This window comes from Aquila chrysaetos, chromosome 22 (genome assembly GCF_900496995.4).
Source record: "Aquila chrysaetos chrysaetos chromosome 22, bAquChr1.4, whole genome shotgun sequence".
In the NCBI taxonomy this organism is placed as follows: Eukaryota; Metazoa; Chordata; class Aves; order Accipitriformes; family Accipitridae; genus Aquila; species Aquila chrysaetos.
Window position 1 is genome coordinate 1,334,013 of NC_044025.1, and position 17,734 is coordinate 1,351,746.

Below are 17,734 nucleotides of genomic sequence, written 5' to 3' on the forward strand. Positions count from 1 at the left end.
GCTGGACCAAGAGGAGATCTGTCTGCAGAGCAATACCTGCACTCTCTTCTTTAAGATATTCTTTGAAAACCCATTGCAGCTGATCCAAAGGGCAGTGGAGGTTCGTGCTGCTATTAGTACTGAATTGGTTCTTCACTTCAGATTACTTCAGGGGAGGGCATACAACAGTTGGAGGTCTCCTTGTGTAATAGAAAATATTCAAAACTGAGCCTCCCGTAATCAGCCTGTGCTTGTAAATGCCTCGATTATCTTTCTGACTTCCAGAAGATGCAGTGCACAACACATGAGCTATGCTTGCTATGTTTGCCTGTAGCTTACATCTTTGTTAAGCACATTTGACAGAAGGTTTGTGTAGGACCCCTTCTAGACGTTTCATACTAGCCTGGATTATTAGTGCCAACACAAACGTCTCAATAAGTACTAAGAAAGTGTCTTTATTTGCCAGAGACGTCAGGTGAGAAACGTGTTTCCTAATTTGCCCTAGCAATAGCCAGAACCTAACGGAGGAGATGCGTGCTGAGACTCGGGGCTGGACGCCCATGTGCAGTTCCTGCGTTGGACGCCCAGTGCCGCTGTTGGCCAGTGCTGTGCCTGTGTTGCTGCTACTGGGCCGGGAGCTCCCAAGGCAGGAGAGACCAGTGAGCACCAGTCAGATGCTGCATGGCTGCTGACATTAGCTGAGAGCCCAGCCGAAACGTCCCGGTTGCACTGGAATATGCCCTGGTTCAAAGCCTTTCCAAGGGATGTGCTGGGATCTGCCGCATCGAGGACAGTCTGAAAACGCCAAGAGGACAAGGCAGAACCTGGAATGTGAAGGAGGGATACGGTCTCCCAGGTCCATCCCAGGGGGATTTGGGAGGATTTTGCCACAGGTCTGGGCTGACTCAGTCTGAGCCCGTTGGTTGGTAAGCACTGACTTAATACCGCGAGAAAGAAGTGTTTGCATTTAGCAGAGTGATGGGGAAGGCATTAACTGCACTGAATGCAGACAGAGGAAGCTGGTTTATCTCTTGGAAAATGAACCACAAACAGGACATGTAGCACTGGTAGTTACAGTATAAAGGAGAGCCAGAAGGTTGGGATCGATTGTCCTGGCTTTCCTCACGTTTGCATCCAGCAGAGAGCTCAGGGCAGCAGTTCCACGGGAGAGCTGGGAATTCAGGTGCTGAGGGCTAGAGGTGAGAGAAGAAATCCGTCCTGGGAGCTGGCTGGGAATGAGATGACGGGAATGTTCCTCCCTCTTTTCACTCGGGCATGGAAACCACAGTGACTCGGGGAAGCATCTGTGCTTTGGTCTGCAGGCAACTGCTCCTTCCAAGCCAGGCTATCCTCAGGGTGTGTGGAGGTGGATGGGCAGTGGCTCCAGGGATGGGGAAGAAGCCTTTACCCAGGGGAGCAACAAAACCCAGCATGGGGCCACTGAGATTTCTCTCAGCAAATCTGAATTCCTAGCTGGAAGACCAAGAAGGGGATTTTGGAGACTGAAATTGCACAAGCTGAGCAATTGCAGGCAGAATCTTCTTTTAGGAACACTGCATTCTGAAATATGAAGACATACCAGGAACCGAGCAGAATATGTTGCTGTAGCTCTTTTCTAGCGCTAAGATGTAAATCTCAGAGTAAAGAGGAGAACCGGTTTTCAGTAATTTTAAGCTACTTTCTTAGGATAAAGGCATCACCACTAAACCAAAAACCAAGGAAGCCTGCAACATCGCTATGCGCTCAAGGAGATAAGTGAATTGTCTGACACATTTATGCAGATTACATTCTTATTAGGGCTATAGTTCCTTAGTCTATCCTAAAACACAGTGTGCCTTCATCTGGCAGTATACATACTTCTTTTTTTCCACTCATACACATCCATTTTATTGTTGTGCCCCAACACCAGTGTTAGCTATCCAGTGGTGCATGGTACGTGACTCTCTTTACTTCACATTTCTCTAAAATCTGAAAAAATGGGAGCTTCAGTCTAAAAGCAGCATCTTCTGATATGCAAAGATACTATTATAGCCAAGAGCTCCATTAAGGATCACTGTTCTTCTTACACCCTTCTACACCTGAAGCTGAAGGACACCATTTCTCTTCTGAAATGAGGGGAGTAAAAATTAACTGGGTTACTGCAGTCAGGGTGGGAAGTGTCTGTGGAAGCTCTTCTCAGCTTGTGTCTGTTGCCTGCTGCGTAGTGGTGCCAAAGATTAGGTTATGGAGAAGCAAATACACCTTCGTCTCTCAGAGGTGCCAAGAGCTGAGAAGGAGCACCAGCAAGGGCACAAGGTAAATGGATTCCAGGTGTCACTGTTGTTTTTGCATGGCACAAATGAGGAAAGAAGCCACATTCCCAACGCATCTACTGCTGTACTTGGCCTATATATGGTTTTACATCATGCTTCAGTGTTAGTGATAATGATAGCAACTTGAGAGATGAACACATCCCTGGAATGGAAGAAAGGAAGAAAGAGCTGACCTGGCCTTTGATTAAGTTAGCCTTTTAGATTCTATCATGCTTCCAAGTCAAAGGGCAGTAAGAGGAAGTCACCAAAAATGGTTACATCCGTGCAAAGTCCTCTAGTAGCTAAAATTCTGGGGAATCCTAAAGTCAACCCTGGTTGTTACTTTCTCCTACTGATACAGTCAAGAAGTTTTTGTTTTCAAACCAATGAAGCCATCAGTGACTTTCTAGGACTTCACCTGGTTAGTATTGTTTGACAGTGTCAGCCCTTTTAGCAAACAAAAATAAGGGAAAAAACAGTTAAGGAAAAAACTAGGAAATTAAAGGAAAGGTGTCAAACCCGAGGAGGTTAGGATACTTTCTGTATTTAAAAAACAGCGTGGTTCCTTTTATTGTGGAAGCTGAATTAAAATCTCTCGAACCAAAAATAAGTAGTGCAAGCTGTATTTTGTTTTCTCCTCCATTTTTTTATTCTGTGAGAGGAAGACTGGTCTCGGAGGCAGCTGTGTGCAACACCAGGACATTGCGTGGGCATTTGCCGGAGCTCGCCGCTGGATCCGCAGGAGTAGTCGCGGTATAAATCAACCCTCAGGGCCGGCGCTGAGTGCCTGACCCTGGGTTTTTTATCCGGTGTCCGGCACAGATCCTGGCTTGTACTGCCAGTCCATGCTCAGGACCCCTCGCTCTCCCCTCCCACCTCCGTTTCCCCACGGTTGTTCTTCCCAGGTCCACTCTTGACCTCTCCCTTTTACGGAGTTTGATCCTGCCTCTAACCATCCCGTAATAAGCTTTGCGTATTCCTAGACACCCCCCTCAAACCTCTCGTAATCAGTTTGCTCTTTCCTATGAGACCCTTTCTGATAATCCATGATAATACCTTACTCCCCCCCCCCCCCCCCCGGTCATTGTTTACAAAGTTTACGGTTGAACCTCTCGCAGTTTACACTTGAATGCTTCCTCTAATGGCCCGTCCATCAGTGTCGTTAGGTCACTGGTCTTTGCTGTTGTCTCCGTTAGCTCTTGCTCGTTAGCGTTTGTGTATCTGGGGGCTTAATTAATGAGCTCTCTAGTTTGTTTCCTTGCCTTTTGCATTAAATAGCTGTTGGCCGTATATCCTTACACAGGTACAGGAGTTCAGGTTTGACCTCTAAGTACAGGGACCTTTAAAGTACTTCTAACCCTGTGCTGCAACGTCAGAGGAGAAAGTACTGTATACTTCCAAAACATGAAAACAGGTTGCAGCATTTCGATGCTGGGGACGTTTTTCACGAATGTGTTGCACAGTGGCACACCTCATCGTGGGTGCAAGGATCAGCAGGCAGCAGGGGAGGATACTTCTGTCAATTAATGAGAAAAACGCTTTTCACACAGAAAACCGTTCAAGTTGTGTGAAATTCGGGCGAGGTGCGGTACACAATGTGAAGAAAACAACATTAAGATGATGTGTCCTAGAATAACATTATCATTCTAGTGTGATGGTGAACTAGGGTGATGGTGAAGCACTTGCTTTCGGGACCTTCCCCTGGCACCAGCTCTCATATTCAGTAGCGGTGCTTCTCTGACCCGCCCCACTTCTAACTGTCCTGTGCTTGTTAACAAGTAGAGAAGAGAAGGAAAATCCCGCAATGCATCCTGTGGAAGCGGCAGATCTTGCACTGCCTACACAAAACGGAGGAAACCCAAAAACTGCGTATGAAGAGTTCGGGGTTGCGAGTTGGGAAGTGATACCCAGAGCAGCGCAAGGTATGCGGGGAGGGAGCCTGCTTCCAAACGAAGAGAGCATTTAGACTGCGGTTTTCGGCTTCGGTTTGGCACAGAGAGTGCAGATTCAAGCAGCAAACTCCAAACCAGCAGCGCTGTCCCGAATGAGAGGGCAGAGGAAATATTCCCCCTTGCGACGCTGGGTGGGGGTGTTGGCCACGGACCGGCAGGTTCCAATGCCCGCACCCGGTTTGCAGGCACAGGGAGACAAAAAAAAAAGCCTTGTGAGCTGCTCGGGAAGGGCGGCGGGGCGCGGGGTCGGGGTGCTCGGGGGCTTTCAGACCCCCTTAGCCCGGGATTCCTGACAAACACCGCTCTGCCTCGGACGCTGCTTAAAAATGCTGGGAACCACGGAGGACGGTGGATGGCTTTTCTGGAGAGTAATGGCTTGTGTGAGACCGAGCAGAGGCAGCAAGAGGCAAGTGATCTTGTTTATTCTGTGCGTTTGTGTGTGTCAGAACGGGGCTGAAACCCTCCGCTATTCTCTGGCGGAGGAAATGGAGAGGGACTCCTTTGTCTCCAATATTGCAAACGACCTGGGCGTTGCTCCGAGCCAGCTCGCAGCTCGTAAGGCCCGCATTGTGTCCGAGGGGAACGAGCAGCTTTTCCGCCTCAATCAAAACACCGGAGTCCTGACTGTAAAGGAGTCGCTGGACCGAGAGGAGATCTGTCCGCAGAGTGATACCTGCACACTCTTCTTTAAGATATTCTTTGAAAATCCATTGCAGCTGATCCGAGGGGAGGTGGAGGTTCGTGACGTGAATGACAACTCCCCCGTGTTCCCAGAGAAGGAGATGGTTTTAGAGATTCTGGAAACGGCACCTCCTGGGTCCCGTTTTCCTCTGGAAAGTGCCCAGGACAAGGACGTGGGCAGTAACAGTTTGCAGAACTACAGCCTTGGAGCCAACTCGCATTTCTCCCTCGATCTCAGAACAAAGAAAGGTGGAGCAAAATATGCAGAGCTCATCCTAGAGCAGCAGCTGGACCGTGAAGAGCAGCCGGAGCTGAATTTGTTCCTCATTGCCACCGACGGGGGCTCACCACCCAGGTCGGGTACGGCTCAGGTCCGGATCGTGGTCATGGATGCCAATGACAACACCCCAGTCTTTGGTCGGGAGATCTACGAGGTGCGCCTGGCTGAGAACAGCCCCCGGGAGCAGCTGGTGGTCAGAGTTGCGGCTGTGGATCCTGACGAAGGGTCCAACGGGAAAGTGCGGTACACCTTCACCCAGACATCAGAGAGGTCCCGGCAGCTGTTCAAGCTGAACCCTGCCAGTGGGGAGATACGGGTTGTGGGCAACCTGGACTTTGAGGAAGCAAAAAGCCATGAGATGATGGTGAAAGCCACCGACAGCGGGGGGCTGTCTGCACATTGCAAAGTGCAGGTGGAGGTCCTGGACGTGAATGACAATGCCCCGGAGATAGTGCTCACCTCCCTCACTGCCTCCATTCCCGAGGACGCCCAGCCCCGCACTGTGGTGGCCCTGTTCAGTGTGCGGGACCGGGACTCTGGGGACAACGGCAGGATGGAGTGCTCGATCGACAGGGACTTGCCCTTCAGTCTTAGCCCCACTTTCGATAATTACTATGAGCTGAGGACTAATGTGGCGCTGGACAGGGAGAGGATGGCAGAGTACAACATCACCATCACAGCCATGGACTGGGGCACAACGCGGCTCAGCTCTCAGGAAAGCATCTTTGTGCAGGTATCAGACGTGAATGACAATCCCCCACAGTTCACTCAGGAGGTTTACACCATGTCGGTCACAGAGAACAACAGCCCCATGCTGCGGATTGGCAGTGTGAACGCCACGGACACTGACGCAGGGAAAAACGCCCACGTAAACTACACGCTGGTGAGGCAGGAGGGCAAGGAGCAGCCCGACGTGTCGGTCAACTCTGAAAGCGGGGATGTTTACATCCTCCACCCGCTGGACTATGAGGAGGTGCGTGCCTTCGAGGTGGAGGTGCGTGCTGCTGACGGTGGCTCGCCGCCACTCAGCACACGGGCGGTGCTACGCGTGGTGGTGCGGGATGAGAACGACAATGCACCCGTCGTGCTGCACCCGCCCCCTGACAGCAGCGCGGTGGCAGGCGAGTTGGTGCCACGCTGGGCGCGTGTGGGCTACCTGGTGGCCAAGGTAGTGGCGGTGGACGCAGATGCAGGGCAGAATGCGTGGCTGTCATATGAGTTGGCCAAGGTGACGGAGCCAGGGCTGTTCCACGTGGGGCTGCACAGTGGCGAGGTGCGGACAGTGCGGGCCATGGCAGAGCGTGACGCGCCCCGGCAGAGGCTTGTTGTGCTGGTGCGAGACCATGGGCAGCCGCCGCGCTCCACCACCACCACCCTCAGCATTGCACTGGTGGACGGCTTCTCCGACGCCCATTTGCGGTTGAGCGAGGAGGCATCGGCTGCTGATCCCGATGGGCTGCTCACCCTGTACCTCATTGCCTGCCTGGCCTGCATTTCAGCAGTGTTCCTGGCCACTGCGGTGGCCGTCGTGGTGGTGAAGGTGTGGCGGGCCAGGCGGAGTGAGGCGGAGACCTTGCCCAATTTCCCGAAGGCTGCCACGGAGAGCACCCCAGGCTCCCTGCCCCGCAGCTACATGTACGATGTTTGCTTCACCGCTGGGACCATCAACAGTGAGTTTCAGTTCCTTAGGCCCCTCTTCCCCTGCTTTCCTGCCGGGCTGCCCCCCAGCCAGGGCAACCAGCGAAGCTCAGTGTGCTCGCAAGAGGTGGCCAAGCTTGGAGAAGAAGGCAACTGGGCTGCACAGGTGAGGGACCTGGCTGGGCCGAGGTGATGGGAAGGAGCAGCACGCTGGGGTGGAGGGGTTCACTCCTGGTAGTAAAGACTATCGATATTGCAGAGCTAGTGGTGAAGGAGCTACTGGGGCAGGAGGAGAGGGTAGAGAGGGTCTTAGAGCCACTGGCGGGAGCCTCCCAGGAGGATCTGGCATGGCTCAGCTGCTCCCCAAGTGCTGACTAAACTCACTCCTCTGCATCCAGCTCTATGCCGTGAGTATTCACATTAGATCAAGTCTTTGGTATCACCACAAAGGGGGGCAGCTGCACCATGAGAAGATGAGAAGTAAAGGGTATGTATGTGTGAGCTGTACAGTGGGTCCTGTCCATGGACTGTGTACAGCCCGTAGGGACCCACAGCAGGAATGACACCGCTCCTAGGGACACATCCTCACAGATGCAGCAGCACCGGGAATGTAGTGGTCCTGTCTAGCATTAACTGGGACTGCAGGGACAATGGTACAAAGGGGTGTCACGTCACTGATGGTGTCTGCTGCGCTGCTGTTAGGAGCTGGTGCTCAGCCCTGCCAAGTGCCGTTCACCAGGGTGGTGGCAGTGGTGAACTCAAGCTGTCTTTCAAGCTGCTGGAGTGGGGACCTCTGCCATTAAATTCCCATATATTTTTGTGGCTTGTATGAACAGTATTGGCCAGAAAAATGTGGTTATTGGGGCTTTACAAAGCACCCTCCTGGTCCCTTCCTCACCCAGCCCGGTGCTCCCAGACCATACCAGCACTTCTCTTCTCAGTGCTGCTGTGAACTTAAAGTGAGCCCTGTAAACTCTGGCTGTTTATAGAGCATGGGGGAGACAAAAGGTGGTCATTGAAACAGCTCCTTCTCTCCTCACTCTCCCATTAAGTCCAAGTCCCCTCTAAACATGGGGTTTACATCTAGCACTTCACAAGAGTCCGGACAATGAACACATATGAGGCTGAAGGACCACAAACACCATCTTATCATCACCCCACAACATTTTCATATTTCACGACCACTGACGACTTGGACTCACTTGACTGCAGGTTCTCAGAACTGCAGTTGCAGTAGACTCAGGGGAGAAAAGGACCCACCTTGATACATCAACATTAAACCACATTTACTGTTTGTGAGAAGGTGGTTTTATCTTGAGCTCTCACCATCTTAAATTACCTCCTCAGACTCATGAAAAGTTTGCAGTAGTGCCTTTGTGATGTCCACAGTGGTGGATGGTTTCTGGCTTTAGATTTTCCCCGTTCAGGTCAGAGACCCACCGCCTGGTCCAACCTCCTCTTTGGCTCTGGGTAGAGAAAAGTGGTGTTGTTACTGAAAAAGCCAGTTGAAGAAACTCTCTAAGACTCGATTTTGGAGTTTTAGAAAGCAGGCATTCTTTATTGCAGCGTTGGATGCATGGGGGATAATTCCTCCTAGCGTGTACACCATTACCTACAGCAAACAAAGCTTATATTGTTCTAATCATATACATATTCATGTTATCATTTACATAGTGTCAGCCCCTTGGGCATCCGCAGTGTGGGTCATCTCTTTTTCCTAGTTAGTTGGCCTTGGCAGGTTTTAATTACAAAAACTCAGCAGGACCCAAGGCTTATCATCAGGGCCCAAGGTCTCTTGTCTGTTGGCACATACCAGGGCCCAAGGCCTCTTGTCTGTTGGTGCCTTGGCACATACTGTTGACAAAGCTGAAGGTTTTCTTATCTTATTCGTACAACCAAAGGTTCGAAGTTGCTCAAGCAAGCGAAAGTTAATCACTACAGCGATACAGTGAAGTTTTCTTTCTCATGCCTTTATTCAAGGCATCAGTGTCACACACATAGTAGTGTAAGACATGCTCTCTAAGCTTCTCGCTGATGCCTGCTTACCTTCAATACCCAAATGACAACCTCCATTCTCTGTTCGTTGCAGGGCAGAGCTCCCCCCTCCGAAGACATGGGTCTCAGACCTGCGGAAGCAGCTTGCACTGCAAACATGGGGATGGAGCTAAATGTCAATTCTCATCAAAACCCTTGGCTCACTCCCCAGTAAGTGAGGAGAAAGATAAGCATGTCTGTCCTCACTGGCTAACATCCTCACAGGGAAAAGAGAATGAAAAGACAAAACACCCACCAAAAAATTACCAGGGAGGTACAAGGCTTCTCTGTGAGAGAGCAAAACCACTGTCCTCTTGAGCCATACTTTATTCATGTAGCTATTTTGTAATTGTGATGTGGATGGAGGAGGAGCACTGTGTTGCATGTTGATTACACTGAGACTTGATGTATGATTGTGAGTGCTACTGTTTCTGAATCTTAAGGGAAATACTGAAAACCGGAAGCAGATCTTCAAGATAACTTTTTCCTACATCACCTTTTCTGTGGTTTTTTTTTGGGGGGGGTGGTGGTGGTTGGTTTTTTTCTTATGGAGAGGGCTCTGTAATAATGTCTTAATTTTCTGCAGCCCATTCAATACCAGGCCAAACAGATATTAAGCAAAATGAAGTCGTTCCTGCAAAGTAATTCCTTAATAACAAGCAGAAGCTGATTACATTAGAAATGGCTGACACTGGCACATTTCACATATTTGACCGGGAATTTACAGGTTCTCCATACTGTAAAGAGTGGGCTTTGAGAAATGTATTATTATTTTTTTTCATAACACAAAGTTGAAATGAACGTTTCGAGATTTTTTGAGTGTAAGGTCATAGACAATTAAAAGTACTCTTTGTGGTTTTACAGTAAAATAGGCTAAAACTTTTACAATAAACTTAAGGCACTGTAGAAGATAGCGTGTCAAGAAGCTTTCTGTTTTCTTTTATTTTCATTATTCGGTAATCTATAAAGTAATGTGATATTTCTTGTCGCTCACACATTTTTAAGAGTCAAACACCTCATGACAGAAAACAATAAAACCTCCTTGGAACTCCCTCGGGTGAGTGTATTTTTTCAAAGATGACTTGTCACAGTCATTGCAGAGGAAATAGCCACCCCAAGAGCAGGATTTCAGGAATAAATCTGTGCATTTGGAGTGGATTTTATGCGGGGGTAATCAGAGCAACCTGGAATTAGGTCATTGTCAGAAGCCGGAGCAAGATGGAGGGGGATTTTCTGAGCAAAGCTGCGGTCTGAGAGATGCTGCCCCTAGCCCCTTCATGAGGGCTCCCATCCTGAGATGTCGTGAATTGGGAGAACAACCTTGGTCCATTCCAGAAACCGGCCTGAGAATTACTACGGCAATCGCTTCCCTGGCTCATCGACCAGCTGACTCTCAGTGCTGGACACCTGTAACAATACACAGCTGCTTCAGCTAAACAGCCTACAAGTAATTTCTTCACACTGCATAAACAGTTCAAGCCATTGTAGGGAGGGACATCAGAAAAAGCAGCTTAAAATAAATCTCTTTTTCAAATAAAAGGCTTCTATTTGAAGCACTGCTCCTTCAAGTGATGCCCATACTTTGAACAGGATTGTATGGGCAGTTAAATCTGTATGCCCTGACCTGGGAACAAAGACAGCGGTTTCTTTCTGTTCTGCAGTCTTTGCCCTGGGAAATCTCCGCGTCCTTCTGCAGGTCGGCCGCCTGGTGCCGCTGCTGACCGCAGAGGCGCGGAGGCTCCGCGCAGCTCCTACCTCCACCGCCCCCGGGACTGCGGGGCTGCATCATCAGGGGCTGCTCTGCTCAGGCGCCAGCAGGCTGGATCGACAGCTCCATCCAGCTCACAGGAGTAGGAGATCGGTTCGCTGGGAGGGATGGAGCTGAGGAAGAGCGAGGAACGGCTCCCAGGGCGAGCGGTGGCTCTGATTCTTCTCCTCTGTGTGCCGGGGATGAGAGCAGAAACCACCCGGTACTCTGTGCCCGAAGAGGCGGAGAGAAGCTCCTTTGTGGCGAATATCGCTAAAGGATTTGGGACTGACTGGTGAGGAATTATCGGCTTGAGAGGCTCGGCTCGTTCTGGAGGAGTAAAGCAGTATTTACAGCTGAACCAACACACCGGGGATTTGGTGGTGCGAGAGCAGATGAACCGGGAGGAGCTGTGCAGACAGAGCGAGCCCTGCCTGGCGCGTTTTGAGGTGCTGCTGGAAAGCCCACTGCAGTCCTTCCGAGCTGAGGTAAGCTTCACCAACATAAGTGATCACGCTTCTGTGTTCTTAAATAAAGAGATAATTTTAAAGATCCCGGAAAGTGAAATGCTGGAGGCTCAGTTTTTGTTGGAAGGTGCTCAGGATCCAGAAGTGGGGAACAACAGTCTTCAGCATTACAGTATCAGCTCAAATGACTATTTCCAGATCTACACGTGGAGGTGGAGTGATGGCAGGAGGTACGCCAAGCTGGTGTTGGACCGAGCCCTGGACTGGAAGCAGCAGGCAGAAGTGGCTTTCAGTGTCACGGCTCTGGATGGTGGGTCTCCACTGTGCTCTGGTACAGCCTTAATCCATGTGGTAGTCCTGGATATAAATGACAACATCCCAGTATTTACCCATAGTCTGTATAAAGTCCAAGTATTAGAAAATAGCGCCGAGGACACCCCAGTGGTGGTGGTGTCTGCTAATGATTTAGACTCAGGAACGAATGGAGAGATAGCCTATTCCATCATCCCAAATTCAGAGGGAAATCACCAGACATTTAAAATAAATCCAGAGACAGGGCAGATTCGACTCAAAAAGCCAGTGGATTATGAAGAAACAAAGACCTACAAGATAGACGTCCAGGCCACAGATGGAGGGGGGCCTCTTCACACACTGCAAGGTGGAGGTGCAAGTGGAGGATGTGAACGACAACGCCCCCAAGGTGATCATCACCTCCCTCACCAGCACCCTCTCCGAAGCTGCCCTGCCGAACACCATCATGGCCCTCTTCAACGTGCGTGACCAGGACTTGGTGGACAACAGCATGACGAGGTGTGAGCTGCCAGGCAAGCAGCCCTTTAGCATCAGGCTGCTGGCTGCTGACGTGTATGTGCTGGTGACATCGGAGGCGCTGGATGGGGAGGAGGTGGTGGAGTACAATGTGACAGCGTGGGATTATGACGAGGGCTCCCCCACGCTCTCAGCATCCAAGAAGCTGCTGTTACAACTCTTGGACATGAACGACAATGCACCCACCTTCATCCAGGCTGTTTACACCATGGTGCTGAGTGAAAATGAGCCTGCAGGGACAAGCTTAGGCTGCCTGACTGCCACGGATGCCAACATGGGAAAAAATGCCCACGTGAGATACTCGATGGGACTGCTCCCACTGGGAGTGCCCGCTGTGGCATCGTTCATGTCCATGGATGCGGAGAGCGGAACCATGCGGGCGCTCTGCCTGCTGGACTATGAGGAGGTGCGTGCCTTCGAGCTTGAGATGCGCGCTGCTGACGGTGGCTCGCTGCCACTCAGCACACAGGTGGTGCTACACATGGTGGTGCGGGACGAGAACGACAATGTGCCCGTTGTGCTGCACCCGCCCCCGACAACAACGCGGCGGCGGGCGAGCTGGTGCCGCGCTGGGCGTGGGAGGTCTACCTGGTGGCCAAGGTAGTGGTGGTGGATGCGGACGCAGGGCAGAACGCGTGGCTATTGCACGAGTTGGCCAAGGAGATGGAGCTGGGGCTGTTCCACGTGGGGCTGCACAGCGGCGAGGTGTGTATGGCACGGGCCATGGCAGAGAGTGACACACCCCAGCAGAGGCTTGTTGTGCTGGTGTGAGACCGCGGGCAGCTGCCGTGTTCCGCCACAGCCACCCTCAGCATTGCGCTGGTGGACGGCTTCTCCGACGCCTTCCTCCAGCTCTCCAACGCTCCTGTGGGGAGGCAGCAGCCACAGGCGGCGGTGGAGGACCTGCTCACAACCTATCTCATCACCTCCCTGGGCTATGTCTGGTTGTTCTTCCTCCTGCCTGTCCTCACCTTTTCAGTGGACAAGCTCTGCAAGGCTTGCCTCTGGGCACGCCTTGCGACTCCCTCTGCCAGCTGCTACACTGATGGTGACTTTGCCACCGGCCACAAGGATGTGGCCAACACGGACACTCTGTTGCCGGCTTACTGCTATGAAGCATGTCTAAGCAGCGGCTTGGAGAGGAGTGCATTACAGTTCCTGAGGCCCGACCTGCACAGTCAGCAAAGAGGCGCTGAGGCCAGGGCGGGCAAGGACGAAGAACCGCTGTGCAGCTCGCAGCCCGCGGGCGAGAGGGAAGGCAACCCGGGGAGCACAGCCCCTCGTCCCGCTCAGGCGCCGGACCGGGCGGCCGGCGGGCGCGCCCACGCCTGAGCCTCGCTGGGACCCGCCTCCGTTCCCCGTCCTCAGCCCGACGTTCCCGAGTAGATGTAGTGCCGCGCCGTGCTGCGACCTGCGGGCTGCCCCGGCGGAGGCTCTCGCCCGGTTTCTGCGGCCGGGGAAGGCGGCTCAGTCCCTCCGGGCCGAGCCTCCGCCCCGCCGTGCCGTGGGAAACGCCTCGTGCTCGTCTTGCCGCCGTGTTGCTCGAAGGGCGCGGAGCGGCCTCCCGGGAGCCGGGCGCGCACGCCTGCCCGCGGGCTCTGGGCAGCGGGGAGCGGGGGAAGACGCGGGGCAGCTGCCGGCGCTGCCCGTGCGCCCGGACTCAGGCGGCGGCCGCGCAGGGCTCTGGGCGCTCCTTCCCTGCGCTTGCCTCCCCGGCGCGGTGTGCGCGCGTGCTGCCGCGGGGCCCCCACGCGGGCGAGCGGCCGGCAGCCGCGCGTGTGCGCGCGGGTCCCTGTGCCGGGGCGAGCCGGCAGCGCGGGCAGCGGGCGGCGGCGGGCGCAGTCCCGCCGCGGGCCGCAGGGTGGTGCTCCCGGCCAAGGCGGCGCCGAGCGGCTGCGGGCGGGGAGGCGGCCGAGCCCAGCCCGGCCCTGCCCAGCCCGGCCGAGCCAGCCGAGCCAGCCGAGCCAGCCGAGCTGAGCCGAGCCGAGCCGAGCCGAGCCAACCGAGCCAGCCGAGCCGAGCCAGCCGAGCCGAGCCGCCGGCCGGACTCGGCGAGAGGGAGGGCGCCCGCCCGCCCGCCGGCCCGCCCCGCCGCGCTGCTGCCGGGCGCCGCTTCCCGCGGAGGACTGCGCGGGCGATCCGCGAGACGGAGGCTGTCCGCCCCCCCGACATGGCGATCGCAAGGCAAGTGCTTTGTCTCTCTGCTTTCCTCTCCCTGCCGCACGCTCGCGCCGAGCCCATCCGCTACTCCGTAGCCGAGGAGGGGGAGAGCGGCTCCGTGGTAGCCAACGTGGCGGAGGACGCGGGGCTGGCCCCGGCGCAGCTCTCGGCTCGCCGCGCCCGCCTGGCCTCGGAGGACGGCCGGCAGCACTTTCGCTTAGACCGCGGCACCGGCCGCCTCGTAGTGGCGGAGAGGCTGGACCGGGAGGAGCTCTGCGGGCAGTCCGCTACGTGCACGCTCCCCTTCGAGCTGCTGCTGGCGAACCCCCTGCAGTTCTTTCGGGTCGAGGTGGCCGTGGAGGACATCAATGACCACTCGCCCGCTTTCCCGGAGGAACAAGTCACTTTTAAGATCCTGGAAAGGAGCGACCCGGGCTCGCGTTTCCCGCTGGAGGGGGCTCGGGACCTGGATGTTGGCAGCAACAGCATCCAGGCTTACATCGTTGCACCCCGGAACGAATACTTTAGTGTCTCCTATGGGAGTCAGAGTGAGGATGACAAATATGTGGAATTGGTCTTGGAAAAGCTGCTGGACAGAGAGGAGGTGGCGGAGGTGGGTTTCAGCCTCATTGCCGTGGATGGAGGCTCTCCGCCTAGGAGCGGGACCACCCAAATCCGCATTGTCGTGCTAGATGCAAATGACAATGCTCCCGTCTTCACACAGAAGTTGTATGTTGGGCAGGTTTTGGAAAATGCAGTGGAGGGCTCTGTGGTTCTCAGCGTGGTGGCAACCGATCGGGATGCAGGACCTAACGGGGAGGTGTCCTATCAGTTCAGCCAAGCGGTGGGCCAGAGCCACTCATCGTTTGCGATCGACGCTGTGACCGGTGAAATTAGACTCACGAAGCCTCTGGACTTTGAGGCAGCAGAGAATCACGAGCTCAGTGTGCGGGCCACGGATGGCGGGGGCCTCTCGGCAATGTGCAAGGTGTTGGTGGAGGTGGTGGATGTGAACGACAATGCGCCGGAGGTGGTGGTCAGTTCCTTCAGCAGCCCCCTCCCCGAGAACGCATTACCCGGGACGGTGGTCGCCCTCTTTACTGTCAGGGACCGGGATGCTGGTGCCAACGGGAAGATCTCCTGTGCCCTTGAGGACCAGCTATTGTTCTCCCTGCGGCCGGCCTATAAGAATTACTATGAGCTGGTGACCGTGAGCACGCTGGACCGGGAGGAGACGGCACGTTACACCCTCGCTGTCACAGCGGCAGACGCGGGGTCACCTCCTCTCACAACCACCCAGACCTTCACGGTGGACATCTCCGATGTCAATGACAATGTGCCTGTCTTCAACCAGACATCGTACACCATGTACGTGCGTGAGAACAACGTCCCCACGGTGCTCGTTGGAGCCGTCAGCGCCTCGGATGCCGACGAGGGGCCCAACGCCAAGGTGACGTATTCCCTGGCACCAGCCCACCCTGCAGAGCGGCCTCCCTGCTCCTGCATCTCCGTGAACTCTGAGAACGGGCAGGTATTTGTGCTGCGGCCTCTGGACTACGAGCAGGTGAGGCAGATCGAGGTCTTGGTGAGCGCCTCCGATGCAGGGACACCTCCCCTTAGTGCCAACGTCACCGTCCGCCTGGTTGTGGTGGACGAGAACGACAATGCGCCACTGGTGCTGTACCCCTCGCAGGACAGCAGCCCCGCGTCCAGCGAGCTGGTGCCCAAGTCATCTGAAGCGGGGTACCTCGTCACCAAAGTGGTGGCTGTTGACGCCGACTCGGGGCAGAACTCGTGGCTCTCGTACCACCTGCTGAGGGCCACTGACCCTGGGCTGTTTGCAGTGGGTGCCCAAAGTGGGGAGGTGCGACTGAGGAGGCCGGTGACAGAGAGGGATGCTGTGAAGCAGAAGCTCGTCGTCCTGGTGCGAGACAATGGGCAGCCACCGCTGTCAGCCACCGCTGCACTGAGCGCGCTCCTGCTCAATGACTTCTCAGACGTGCACCTACCACACAGCAGCCTGGCCACGGAGGATGAGGGAGGCTCCCTGACGACCTATTTAATCATTTCGTTGGTCTTCGTCTCCATCCTCTTCCTCGCATCCATGGCAGCCTTCATCGCGCGCAAGGTGTGCAAGAGCAAGGAGCTGAAGGGGGGGCACGTGCTTTACGGCACTGGCAACTTGCAGAGTGGCCTGGCTGACGCGGCCGCTGCGGGGACCCTGCCCCACGCCTATTGCTACGAGATCAGCCTCACGACGGGCTCGGGCAACAGTGAGTTCAAGTTCCTGAAGCCCATCCTCCCCAGCCTGCCACCGCAGCACAGTGGCATGGGCAGGGGCACCGGCGATGAACAAGAATTCTCCCGTGGCCCTGTCACCATGGAGGATGTGGCACCAGACAACCCAGGGACGCTCTCTGCGGAACAGTTCAATAGTCTTTCCTTCAACTAGCATGGAGTCAAGCACAGCCAGAGGCCTCACGCCTCGCGACGGGAAGGGATCGGGGCTACAACACGTGGCAACGGTTCCCCCAGAGTAAATCTGCATTTGCCATTGGCATCACCAATTTCCCACAAATTCTAAGTCAGAAGAAAGGTTGTCTCCCCCTCCCAAACTAAAGAAACAAAGGAAACTAAGGCTCCCTCAGTCAGGCAACGGCATGTTTCAGCTCTGTTTCAGCCTTTTCTGAAATGCTTGGCGTGTGGGGTTAGGTCCAGGGCCCCCGGCTAAGTTCTTGTCTCACTTGCTGTTAGGCAAGACCCTGAACCTGTATTTCTGATACAGGCCAGCATGCCATTGGCCTTCTTGGCCACCTGGGCACACTGCAGGCTCATACTCAGCCGGCTGTCAACCAGCACCCCCAGGTCTTTTTCTGAGGGCAGCTTCCCAGCCACTCTTCCCCGAGCCTGTAGCACTGCATGGGATTGTTGTGACGGAATTGCAGGACCCGGCACTTGGCCTTGTTGAACTTCATACAATTGGCCTCGGCCCGTTGATCCAGTCTGTCCGGACCCCTCTGTAGAGCCTTCCTACCCTCGAGAAGATCAGCCCTACCTCCCAACTTGGTGTCCTCTGCAAACTTACTGAGGGTGCACTCGATCCCTTGGCCGAGTTCGTTGATAAAGATACTAAGGAGAACTGGCTCCAAAACCGAGCCCTGGGGAACACCACTTGTGACCGGCCGCCACCTGGTTTTAACTCTGTTCAGCACAACTCTCTGTGCTCGTCCATCCAGCCAGTTTTTTTACCCAGCAAAGAGTGCACCTGACTAAGCCATGAGCCGCCAGCTTCTCAAGGAGTATGCTGTGAGAGACAGTGTCAAAGGCCTTACTAAAGTCCAGGTAGACAGCATCCACAGCCTTCCCCTCATCCACTAGGTGGGTCCCGTGGTCATAGAAGGAGATCAGGTTGGTCAAGAGCAGGACCTGCCTTTCATGAACCCATGCTGGCTGGGCCCGATCCCCTGGTTGTCCTGCACCTGCCGTGTGAGCACACTCAAGATGAACCGCTCCGTAATCTTCCTCGGTACCGAGGCCAGGCTGAAAGGCCTGTAGTTGCCCGGATCCTCCTTCCGACCCTTCTTGCAAAAGGGCATCACATTGGCAAGCCTCCAGTGGTGTGGGACCTCCCCTGTTGACCAGGACTGACGATATATGATGGAGAGTGTCTTGGCAAG

At 54.5% G+C, this 17,734-nt stretch overlaps 2 protein-coding genes and 1 pseudogene across 3 annotated transcripts; all 3 read left to right on the top strand.

Moving 5' to 3' along the window:
- The first annotated feature begins 3,823 nt into the window (after nt 1-3,823).
- LOC115334413 (protocadherin beta-15-like) lies at nt 3,824-9,907 on the top strand. Of its 2 annotated transcripts, none has more exons than XM_029998541.1 (2): nt 3,824-6,853; nt 8,911-9,907. In XM_029998541.1, the coding sequence occupies exons 1-2, from the start codon at nt 4,549-4,551 to the stop codon at nt 9,171-9,173; spliced, it is 2,568 nt and encodes an 855-aa protein (XP_029854401.1). In that variant the 5' UTR covers nt 3,824-4,548; the 3' UTR covers nt 9,174-9,907. The 2 variants fall into 2 exon arrangements, with proteins under 2 accessions (XP_029854401.1, XP_029854402.1); XM_029998542.1 differs by having other exon boundaries at nt 3,827-6,987; nt 8,911-9,132.
- A 469-nt stretch (nt 9,908-10,376) lies between these two features.
- LOC115334421 lies at nt 10,377-13,887 on the top strand (annotated as a pseudogene).
- Nucleotides 13,888-14,041: 154 nt separating this feature from the next.
- On the top strand, nt 14,042-16,866 carry LOC115334425 (protocadherin beta-15-like). The gene has a single exon (XM_029998545.1). It carries the CDS (start codon nt 14,068-14,070, stop codon nt 16,507-16,509), a length of 2,442 nt encoding a protein of 813 aa, XP_029854405.1. The 5' UTR covers nt 14,042-14,067; the 3' UTR covers nt 16,510-16,866.
- The last annotated feature ends 868 nt before the right edge of the window (nt 16,867-17,734 follow it).

Coding starts and splice junctions, on each gene's coding strand:
- LOC115334413 (XM_029998541.1), top strand. CDS start 4,549: ATGCTGGGAACCACGGAGGACGGTGGATGGCTTTTCTGGAGAGTAATG. Junction 6,854..8,910: donor CACCGCTGGGACCATCAACA/GTGAGTTTCAGT, acceptor TGTTCGTTGCAG/GGCAGAGCTCCCCCCTCCGA.
- LOC115334425 (XM_029998545.1), top strand. CDS start 14,068: ATGGCGATCGCAAGGCAAGTGCTTTGTCTCTCTGCTTTCCTCTCCCTG.